We start from the raw sequence: 12,168 nt of genomic DNA, 5'->3' as shown, positions 1-12,168 counted from the left end.
CCAGGTATGTCTCTGCCCTTTGTCCTTCTAAAACCACCAGCTGCCCCCAGTTCACACGTGTGCCCCCCACAGCTCCAGAGTTCAGTCTGGGGGCCTGCCCTAAAGCCCTTTCCCCGCTGGTACCAGTCTTTGAGTCTGTGCCTGGTCCCCAGCACAGGAGGCTTTGGTGCTTTGGCGGCACGGGATCCAGGAGGCTTCCTCCCCTTTCTGTTTATCTTCTAATATCTGCCCGCAGAATCACGGGCAGATCACGTTCCCCACTTCACACCTTGAAACCAACCACCAGAGATATCTTCTTACATATCAGGCTGATTTCATGAGTGTTCAGATACATATGCAGCTCAATTCAGGGGACCAGTTGAAATAAGGTCCCCTACTCCTCCGCCATCTTTGCCTCTATGCCATCTACGTATTTTTTACTACTGTCAGTTGCCAACACGTCTTGGTAGATTCCACTTCAGCTGTTTGACACTAGTGTTTCCTCAGTGTCTTTGAAGCTTTCTTGCCTGAACTCATTCCACACAGACTCTTCACAGAAGCTAATTTTTGAGTCACTTCAGACTCGGCATCACCTCCTCAAATAGACAACAGAATGATATCGATACTATCCACCCATCAACTCGTCAAGTGTCAGAAAATACCACCCAAAATTATGTGCCTTGCATTTTAAGTGATTATTGATGTTGCTTTCAGTATCATCAACTTCTCAAGCACCTGTTCCTATGGAAAGGATAATAGTCTTGAACAATGTGTTTTCTCTGGACACATTTGTTCAGCTGTTCAATGAAACAAAACGTCCTTAACTCGCCTGGGGGTATATACACTGTTTTCCCTGCTTGGCTAACACATCAGCCACTTGGAAATGTAGTCAGTTTCATTGTTTATTTTTACTCAGTTTCATTTTTTATTGTGAGGAAGAGATTACACTGTGAAGAGATCGTCAGTTGTAAATTTTCTAAATGTGTGACTGTTGCTTTCCTACTGAGTTGGGAATGTGTGATGAGGCTGAGGTTGGTAGCATTGGTGTATTCTGTATTTTTCTCGCATGGCTGTGGTGTCATTGCATGAGAAACATTTCATTTTGATAAGAGAATAACTTCCTATGCCAAGGTGCCTTAAAAGAGCAACATTCAAAGTCACTTTTGTATTCGGGTTCTGACATGATGGTATATGCTGGTAACAAAATAAAACAAAATGTTTCGATACGGCAATACGCACAGCATCCACAACACTGCCAAGTTACAAGGGTGTCTCCATGATTTGCAGTGTGCTGAGTAGCAGTGTAAAGCAATGAGAACTGTCACCACTACTCACCCTGCTGTGGGAGCCTGAGCACAGGCACAGACGTTAAATGAATGAATGAGTGGGGTTGTGTTCCAATAAAACTTTATTACAGATACTGAAATTTGAATTTCCCATCATTTTCACATGTCAGGAAATATTATTCTTGGTTTGCTCCCTCCCAACCATTTAAAAATGTAAACACTGCTCCTGATTTATGGGCCATACAGAAACAGGTGGCAGGCTGCACGGGCCCACAAACCCTCGTTTGTCAGCCCCTGTTGTAGATCACATGAGGATGTTAGGCTCTGCGTCTAGTACCTCCTGTGCATGCACGAGAGATTTTCCCAAAGCCAGTGGCAGCCCTGGGAACGCTAGCCCAGCAGGTAGTCTGAGCACATGCATTTTCTTGCAGGATGGAACCCGAGTCATAGGAAAATGTGGTGGTTACTGTGGAAAATGTACCCCGTCCTCTGGCACCGGCCTGGAGGTCCAAATATTATAGTTAAGGTAAGTAAGTCCCATGTTTCCCTCTCTTTCTCTCTCTCTCCTGTTCTTTCTGTAAACTAATGACTAGCAAATGGGGGCTAGTCAGTTGCCCCCCCAGACAGGTCCTAACCTGTCCTTGAAGGACCTCGAAAGTGACTCAGTACTGTTCTACCTTTTTCTCTCCTGCTCACCCGCCCTCATGTGATTGAGGTTGTCTCTGCTGCACCCTTGGAGGTGAGGTCCTTGGGCTTTGTACATCAGATCCCTCTGCAGTATTTACCCAAGGTGTTTACTGGACTCCATCTCTAGAAGTCCTTTGGTCTCTGGCACATCTAACAACCTGTATTTTGAATACAGGGAGTTCTGATTCAGGTGACCTATGAATTCATGTTTGAGATGCTGGCTGAGAGTATTTCAAGAGTGATATTAATGGCATTCAGTGAGCCCTGACTATGTGTCAGGCACCGAGCCGAGCACCCTGCAGGCATTAGTTCACTGAATCCTGACAATAAAGCCACAAGATGGGGCTTTATCCTCATTTTACAGATAGAGGCTGAGGCCCACAGAGGCAAGTCCTTGCCTAGTCGATTCCTTTGGCAGAACCCATTTGGGGTAGTGCTCTACCCCAAAGCCAGGGCTCTTGCTTAATGTGCTGTTCAACACACATGTGACTCACAGTGTCATCCGAGGACTAGGGTGATCAGCATCACCTGGGAGCTTTTTGGAATGCAAACTCTCATGCCTTACCCTAGACCTGCGAAATCAGAATCTGTATTTTAACAAATGCACAGGAGAGTCATGCATGATAAAGTCTGACAGTGCCTGGTCTAACCTCTGTATGCTGGCACGTGCTCCCTCTGCTGGGCAGAGGACTGGATTGGTCTCTCATTGTCTCATCGCCGTGACTTCAGCTACAGTGGATGAGTTCAGTCAATCCCAGGACCCTTCTGCAATTTATTTCAACCTTTCGGCAGCCCATCGTCCCGTAGGACTCTTTAAGATCCTGACGTAGGAGTACCTACTTGACATTTATGTATCGGTATTTCACTGTTTCATTAAACATTCATATTCAAAATGATGATCTTCCATTAGGATTGTTTCTATTGCAAGAGGCAACAGGAAAAAAAAAAAAAAAGGAAATGTAGTGCCTTAAATAACTGAGAAATCCAAGTAGTGGGCTAGCTTCAAACATAGCTGGATCCAGAGGCTCAAACAGGATCATCAAGACCCTTTCATTCTCCCATCAGTCAGCAAGGCTTGTTTCATTCTCAGAACCTCTCCCCCACTCCCTGGTCTCTGGCAGCTCTAGGCTTACATCATCTTTGCCGTTCATGGCCCCAGATAAATGCTCACCTCCAGCGCCCATTCTACACAAGAACTCAGGCTCTCCTAGGTTGCATGGGTACTTCTGAACCAATTACAAGGTCCAGGAGACTGAGATCATGTACCCAGCTGGAGTTGGGTGATCTACAGCTTCATTTAGAAGAGGAAGAAGAGGGAATTTGTTATCAGAAAAGAGGAGATGGGATGGAGACAGGCAAAGTCAGCAGGAATCCACTAGAGATCCTCATTTTATATGTATTTTACATATTTTATATCTAGCAAAATAGTTTTGTATGTGTTTATAGGCAGTAAAATTTGAGTGAATTATATATACATGATATGTACATGTGTGTCTAGAAAAAAACTGGAAGGAAATGGACCAATATTTGAAGAGCAGTATCTCACATGAGAGATTTCAGGCTAGTAGTTTATTATTTTATTCTTTTTATGCTCCCCAGAAATGTTCATGTTTCTTATAGCAAACATACGTCACTTTTAAAATCTAGACAAAGTAGCGTCGTTTTTAAGATCCTGTATGTAAAAAGTGATCTTGCCTGCTGTATGACATTTGAGACAGATGGTTTACATTTCTTGTGTGACTTATTCATTTTCAGGTGCTCTGAAGAGGAAGTCATTATGGGATGGATGAAGGATAGTAATGCAATACCTCCACCTGAAATTTGTGTGCGTGCGTGTGTGTGTGTGAAGACTTGTATGAGTGGGTGTGTGTGTACATATGCACATATATACATAGACACACACACACATACACGTATATGTGTGTGTGTGTATATGTGGAATATCCTAATGATGTAAAGTTTAATATTTATGTTTGAAATTATTTATTGTGATGTAATATTTTTGTACGTAAAATGATTCTATTACGACTGCCTTTTGCATAATTTGTCCCCTGCAGTCAGATCACTGCATTTTACGTACTCTACATTATATGTAGTACTATGACAGAAGTGATCCTTCATTATCACGGTACATTATTGTTTACTTTCTATCTGTAAATATTCTGCTGTTCCTTTTTAAAAATTGTACTTTGTTTTTGTTTTTTAAAACAACCTAGCTGCCATCAAGGTGCTACAAGGGTCCTGTAAGTGTATTTTGGCATTCCTAGGAAAGTATCCGTCAATTAGTAACGTAGTAACATCACAGATCATTGCAGCTATTAGTGATGTTAACTGTCTATTCAGTGTCATGTGATCTCTGGGAAAAAAAGATTGCTGCCTTGGTGCTATATATTGTATATACTTAAGTGATATCAGACTCAGAAATGTAAACATTTTTAATAAAAGGGAGGAATGGAAGGACAGTTTGCAATGGACAGAATCACTTGGAAAAGTAAGACCAGCTTGTTTATCCTTATTTTTGGACATGCCTGTTTTGGAAGAGAGGTGGACTCTGTTCTTTATTTTGTTATCGTTATTAATACTTTGCTTCAGTTCTTGGCACCATGCTCTCTCCGAAGTTAAATGGAGGCTACTCCAAAGCAGCTTCATTGTAGAGTGATACTAAGAAAGTGGGACTCTCTCGATATTTTGCCAAGATGTTCTAAAGTGGTGTCCATGTTTACTGGTTGCAAGACAGAGGGTGCTCAGGATGGGATGACCTTCAGGACCCCCAGCACACCTGGAGAAGTTCAGAACCAGTTTTTAGTCGTCACAATTGTCTTGCTACCGGCATGTCACAGCATTAACACATTGGCTGGTGACATGACTTCTCTTCAGATCGTGAGCCTAAGACCCCGCCAGTGTCCATGGCTGCTACCGCAATCAGCATTTGTGAGAAGACATAAACTGTGGAGTACAAGACACCTGAATCTTTCTGATTGTCCATTAACCAACTGTTTGTAACTTATTTCTAAAATGGAAGTTGAAGTCATCTTTCTGACCTTCTGACCTGATTGAAGGGAAGTCATTGCCAGTGGCCCATGCCAGGTGCTCGGTTTGAGAAATCCAGCCCACCTCCACAACCCAAAGAGATTGGAAAAAACCTGGCAGTAACCTCCAACCCCAAACAAACTCCAGAGTGCTCCAGAAGAGGTTATACTCAGTGTATGAATGTGTTATTCTCGTTTATTAATACATTGTGAAAATATACTATGAATAAATACCATGAGCACATCCAAACATTTGTGTTTTACATGGTTTCTGGACTCTTGATTCAAGTTGGAATGAAAATATGTCCAACTTTTTAAGATTGTTGGATTGAGAAGCAAGACATATTTTCGTAATCCCATCGATCACGGTTGCCACTCCAGAGATATATAAGGGACGGGGACTGTCCCCAAGGTCTGCTTTTTCACCATTCAAATCAGCTGAAGTGGTTCTGAGAGAGATACTACTCTCTTGTCTGTATGATGGGGGACAAATGAACAAATAAAACAGGAGATTTAAGTGGGCTTGGGGGCTTCATTGTTAATTTTATATGGCAGGAGTTTCTACTCTGTGGACTTAATGGTATCCAGGGAAATAAGAGCTTTCCAAAGATGTCAGATAAACAGCAAATAGTAAGTGGGCATCCACCATATGCCAGCCCCTCCTCTAAATTTTTAGCTCTTCCTCATAACCACCAAGCAGAAGTTCATGTACAGTGAGTAAGTGGCAGTCCCCAAACACCTGTGTTTGGCTCTGATTGGATTATGGGTCCACCTCTGGGCCAGTCATGTTGTTGAGGGGGCTGATGTCATGTACCATCTAGAGTCAGGTGATTGACAGCTTCGGCTGGAGGGAAGTTCCCAGAGGAAGGGGTTTTGTTATCAGAGAAGGATAGATAGTATAAAGACAGACAAAAGCAGAGTGTATCTACTCTAGATTCCAACTGTGTGTGTGTGTGTGTGTGTGTGTGTTTGCATGTGTGGGCAAACTCAAATCCTATAGCTAACACCAGGATCCCACCCCTTATCGACCCTCAGCATTGTCTGAGACCTGGGTTCTAGTCTTTCTTCTGACATCTACTAACTGTCTGATTCTAAGCTTTAGTTTCTTCACTTCATAAAATGAGGCTATTGATAGTCCTCCTACTTACTTTGTGAGATTGTTTTCTGAAGACCTTTTCAGCCCTGCATCCTGCATCAATGGTATTAAAATAACTGCCTTCAAACTGTGCATCAGCAAATTTAAACTGATGGCCAACAGTGAAGACATGAACTGTTTCAGTTAGGAATTAACGTTCAACTGCTAATTTCGGAGACCTGACTACAATGTCTTATACATTAAAAAGTGTGTTCACTTTTCAACACAACAGTGTTTTACTATTATGTAAAATAACCCTGGAGATAGGCAATCCCGGACTGGTATGGCAGCTCCATGGAATCCTCAGGTGCAGTTTCTTTCTCTATCTTGTCTCCTCAATCCTCCGTAGTTCAATATGGCTGCTAAGGCTCCAGCAATCACTCCCAAATTCCAGACAGGAAGAATGGAGGGGAGGAAAAGTGGCCTGGCCCCAGCTGTCTTGCTTTTAAAAAGGTTTTCCAGAAGCCTCGTTTAACAAATTCCACTTACAGCTTCTAGCTGGCAGGAGCAGTAGAGAAACCAGGTTGTTTCACAGAGTACATTGCCAATCTGAATAAAACGAGGGATCTGTTCCTATGAAAGAAGGCAAAATGAGTTTAAGAGAGACAACTATAAGTCTCTGTGACAGGTTCAAGTACAGAGAGGAGAGGGAGTGGTTTGGAAGCAATTAGCACAAAGTAAGTAAGAGATAATGGGATCTGGGCAAGGGTTGTGACTATTGTCATGGTGGAAAATTATAGAGTGACGGAGGTGGGAAAATGAACAGATGGTGACAGTGGATAGATTGACGGTGGACTGCAGGAAGGAAAGTCATTTGCCTACAAATACAGCCAGGGTGATACAAAGATGAATGCGTAGGTGGCAGAATGGACAGATATTGTCTTTTAGAGTCTGTGGGTTTTTAACATTTTTATAGCACTGTACAAATTAAATACTGTCTTTCTATTCTTTTCATTCATTCATTTACCCAAATAATACTTATCGAGCATCTGCTTATTTCCAGGCCTAAGCTAGGCATCGGGAGTGCAGCAGTGTATTCGTTAAGGGTACAGGCTAGGGGCTGTATTAGTCCACTAGGGCTTCCGTAGCAAAATACACAGAGCGGGTGGCTTACAATGGGAATCTATTCTCACAATTCCGGAGGCTGGAAGTCCGAGATCAAGATGCCGCCTGGGTTGGTTTGTGATGAGGGTCCCTTCCTGGCTCCTAAACATGCCTAGACATGCCTCTTCTCACTGAGCCCTCACAGGGCCTAACCTCAGTGTGAGCACGGAGACAGAAAGAGATCTTTGGTGTCTCTCTTTCTCCTTATGAGGACATCAGTCCTCTTGGATAGGGCCCCACTCTTATGACTTCATTTAATTTTGATTACACCCCATATCTCCAAACGTGGCCACATTAGGGGTTAAGGCTTTAACATATGACTTTTGGGGAGGCACAATTCAGTTCATAACAGAGGCTTTATAAGGAAGAAATCCCAAAATAACATGGATATTTATTTCTCTCTCCTCACCATGCACAGGTCCTATCTGATTGGTGACTTGATTCTGTATGTCATCAGAGAACTTGGGCTCCTTTGGTTTTGTGGCTTAGCCATTCTCAAAGGTGTTGTCCTTACATGGCTCGTCCCCATCATATTTGTGTTTAGCCTGCAGGAAGGGAGCAATCATCTTAAGGTCATCAAGCAAGATCTGGAAGTTAAAGAATGACTTTTATTCCCCACTTATTGGCATTTGCTTCAGTGCATGTCCTCATCGAGTGGCAAGAGAAGCTGGGAAATGCTCCCCAGCAAGCCACCATGTACCAGCAAAGGCTACGGGCAGGCGAGGTGTCTATTACAATAGGATGAAGGGAAGGATGGCTGATGGGAAAATTAGCAGCTTCTGCCAGCAGCAGTGCACAAAACCTATAAAAATCTGTGCCCTTTGGAGCTTACATTGTAGTGGTAACAGATGGACAAGAAGCAAAGACCCAACAAAACCACTCCACAATGGTTTCCCAATAGTAAATCCGACTCCGTTGGCCACCATGGCCCCCAGGTATGACCGTGGCCCAACGTGTCATTCCATCAGCATCAAGAGCTCTCATAGCCAAAGCTTTCACACATGCTGTTGTTCCCTTTGCCTTCCTGCTTCTACTTTTCTTTCTCTTCTGATATGGTAGTAACAAATAGCAAACAAAACCCAATGTGGAATGGGGAGAAGTACCAGAGGAAGAAATAAAGGGAGAAGAGGAACAGAGCGAGCCCTGTATCCCGGGGTAAGTGTGTTGCCGTTTTAAATAAAATGGTCAGAAATTCTTTATGCAGCTACAAACAAACCTGCTAGGGTCCCCATAAAAGCCTGCCACCTGCGTGCGGGGAAATTCCCTTCACCCTGCGTGCGGGGAAATTCCAACTGTCACCAGCAGGTGGCAGGAGCGGTCCTGTGCAGGAGCAGTCCTGTGCTGGCTTTTGGTCTCCAATCTAGGTCGTTGCACTGTTAGCGCTTGTGCAATGTTTTTGGCTTATTTTAGAGGTGATTCTGCAAGATGGGCCTAAGACCTTGAGAGCCCCTAAGCCCTGCAAAGATTTGACTACTCTCCTCAAATATGTACCTCAAAATTAAAAATAACCCAGATCATAAATTTAGGTTTTTCCACGGAGACTACCTTTTAAAAATAGCAAATGTTGATGTTTTTTTCCTAAGAAATTTGAAGAACTTTTTGCTATAGCCTTAAGCACATGTTTTGTGTTCAGAAGATGACGCAGCTCAATTTACAACATCATTAGTCACAATGATATTCTATCAAGACAAAGGAGCAAATATTCAAAGTACGTAGAAGTGGGGCATCTGGTTATAACGGGGAAGAGAATAAAATGTAACTTTGTGTGGAAATTGTACCAGTTACTGGGTGACTGGTATTGTGACACTTAGGACTTAGGATCCAGTGCCTTACAAGCTGTTGTTACAAGTGTCGCAAGATGGCCCAGGATGGTGTTTGTGTGTTAAAAAGACAACCAATATTCAATTTATTACATTTACAAGTCCAAAAACCTAGTTCTTAATCTTTGGAGGCAGCTGAGAAATTCCATTATTTATCAGTCCAGTTTTTAGCTATTACTTAAAAAAAAAAAAACTTATAATGTTGGCTTCATCTCTTCATTGTCAGTTAAAAACCATCAAATATTTTATGTAGTATTTAGGCATCTCATGAAATGTATTTCTGTCTTAAGTCCTTCAGTTATCTGACTTAAGCAAGTCTTTCTGCATACTTAAATTTTTATAAATGCAAACACGTAATATAAATATTACATAAATCAGTGGCCTTGAAGTTCTTTTAATTATCCCATCATGGAAAATTAATCTAACATGGCTTCAACTTAAAATTACAAATTTAAATCGAGTACTCAATGACACATTGTAAATTAGCATTATAAGCTACCGCACTTATAGTTCAAATGTCTAAAGTCATGGCAATTATATAAGCTATCAAGTTTTTACATGTTCCTAACACTAAAAGCTTAATACAATGGTTCTGATTCCCTTAAGCACTTTTATATCTTACGTCCTACCATTAGGATGCATAAACGTTTTATGTTCTTTTGTGCATTCTACAACCATTAGAGAGACCCGGACCCCCACTGGGCATGAGATCAGGAGCAGGAAAGAGCCAGGTGGTTCTTCTCATTGCAACTTGGGAAACCTTTGGTATTTATGTCCTAAAATGTAATGCATTTCCCCAGACCAGGTTTCAAACTATAAATTTATCATCTCCTAGTTCTGGAGGTCCGACATCCAGAATGGGTCAGTAGGGCTGTGTTCCTTCTGGAGGGTCTACTGGAGACTCAGTTTCCTTGCTTTTCCAGCTTCTAGAGGCCACCGACATTCCCTGGCACGCAGCCCCTCCTCCATCTTTGAAGCAAGCGGCAGGAGCATCAAAAAGCAGCACTTTCCGGGGCGACTGGGTGGCTCAGTCAGTTAAGCATCTGGCTCTTGGTTTTGGCTCAGGTCATGGTCTCAGGATCACGGGATCAAGCCCTGTGCGGGGCTATGTGCTCTGCAGGGGGTCTGCTTGAGATTCTCTCTCTCTCTCCCTCTGCCCCTCCTTCCCGCCCGCCCCTGCTCATGCACTTGCACTCTTTTAAATAAATAAATCTACTAAAAAAAGAAAGAAAAGTTGCATTTTCAGATTTTGCTCTCCCTATCCAATCTCTGCTTCCATCAGCATAACACTTTTTCTAACTTTGACTCACTTGCTTCTCTTGATTTCACTGGGCCCATCAGATAAGCAAAGGTATTCTCCTTATCTTGAGATCCTTAATCATACCTACAAAGTCCCTGTGATATGTAAGGTTAGCCCCTGTGATATGTTTGGAGATTGGGACACGGTCAGCTTCAGAGGTCATGAATCCGCTTACTATACCTTCTGTGTACATGTAAGCATTAAGAGATACAGGCCAGACGCTAACTGGATTGATTGTCCAAATCCCGGGCCACATTGGCCTTTAAGTCAATTACCCTTAATTTTAAGACAGGAGAGTCCCCATAGCCCTTGTTCCTTGAATTCTGCCCCGTGCCTCATTTCTCTGACCATACTTCAAGGTCGGCAACACACTGCTTGATTCAATTTTGCATACAGCTCTTGTACATGAATAGCTTCCTGTCTTTGCCCAAAGACTTTTGAACTTGACAAGAGTTCTGTGTTTTCACATGTACTTCCTAGGACATAGAATTCTGAAGATACTGAAGAGATGGTATGCTGTATTCTGGAGCTTTCTTGTACTCGGACATCTCTGACCTGCCCTGAAGAACGATGATAGGGCCTCTCTTATGACAGCCTTGTAGGACATGAGCCATTATATGTACAGAAAGCTTCTGAGGAATACTTGGTATCCGTCCCTTTATCATCCTTCTTGATAAACCAGGATGCTTCCTCAGTGCTTAGAGCTCAGCCTCGTGATACCACAGAATGGGTGTACACGTGGGAACCTCCTGGGCCCCAACTTCTCCAGGGCAAAGTAAGGAGACCTTAGGGGCTGCCCATGTGGTCCCTGGGCACAGCCCCCAAGCTTAATCAGTATCTCTAGAGGCAGGGCCCAAGAATCTGCCTTTTTAACAGGTTCCCCAAGTGATCCGTCTGCACATGAAGGAGACCCCCACCCCCCGACCCCCGATCCCAGGAGTTTCCTTCTTCCCACATAGCATGAACATCTCCAGGCACTGGTGACAGTGCCTGCGCCCACCCCACCCCCAGCACTTACCTTCGCCTGTTGTGAGTCTATGGTCAGCACCCACGGGCTCTAGAGCAAGCTGTGGACATGATGCCTACACTCCCTGGCCCTCCTCCTTCCTCAGCGGGTCGGTAGGGCTGTGTTCCTTCTGGAGGTTCTACGGGAGAATCAATTTCCTTTCTTTTCCAGCTTCTAGAGGCCACCTACATTCCTTGGTGCACAGCCCCTTCTTCCATGACATGAGGCTCCCATGTTATTAGGTTGTTGTGAGGATTCTGTGCTGGTACATTCAAAGTATTTTGAACATTGCCTGGCATGTAGTTAAGTACTCAGTATCTTAGCTATTAGAACATATATGTAGAGCATCAGTACCTGCTACGTATAATCTATGCTTTCATGTGGGAAGGGAGAGTATGACAGGGCTGACCCAGCATTTGCCTCCACTCCATGTCCTTGAGTTGAGAAAACCAGGTTTTCTTATATGTCTGTCCTTGGATGCCATTTGCACCCAAAATGCTACAGTTCTTTGTTTCCTCCTCCAACATGTGAATGAAAGCTGTGAATCAGAGGTTGATGTCAAGACTAGAGGGAGCCTGAAAGATTATATAGACTGACAATAATCACAGTAGCTACATCAAAAGAATTACAGAACCTGTGTTTATTGCCCATTCATTTTGTGGGATGGTTAAAGTTTGCATCCACTTGGCTAACGCATGGTACCCTGTTTTTGGTCAAACACCAGTCAAGATGTCGCTCTGAGGGTTTTTTTTTGTTTTGTTTTGGTTTTTTTTGGATGTGATTAACACTTAAATCAGTAGACTCTGAGTAAAGCAGATTATC

The 12,168-nt window shown here is 43.1% G+C and overlaps 1 protein-coding gene across 3 annotated transcripts in view; it reads left to right on the top strand.

Moving 5' to 3' along the window:
- The window catches only part of ADAMTS9 (ADAM metallopeptidase with thrombospondin type 1 motif 9), a 164,907-nt gene extending 160,122 nt beyond the window's left edge, over positions 1 to 4,785 (top strand). For all 3 annotated transcript variants that reach the window (XM_032867326.1, XM_032867325.1, XM_032867324.1), the window contains 2 exons: positions 1,697 to 1,791; positions 3,708 to 4,785. In XM_032867326.1, coding sequence (XP_032723217.1) covers positions 1,697 to 1,786 — 90 coding nt within the window. In that variant the 3' untranslated portion in view covers positions 1,787 to 1,791; positions 3,708 to 4,785. The remainder of the gene's footprint in view (positions 1 to 1,696; positions 1,792 to 3,707) is intronic.
- The last annotated feature ends 7,383 nt before the right edge of the window (positions 4,786 to 12,168 follow it).

The sequence above is a fragment of the Lontra canadensis genome, unplaced genomic scaffold, assembly GCF_010015895.1.
Source record: "Lontra canadensis isolate GAN:19392208 unplaced genomic scaffold, GSC_riverotter_1.0 scaffold34, whole genome shotgun sequence".
Taxonomy (NCBI): domain Eukaryota; kingdom Metazoa; phylum Chordata; class Mammalia; order Carnivora; family Mustelidae; genus Lontra; species Lontra canadensis.
This window is presented reverse-complemented; position numbering and strand designations above follow the sequence as displayed.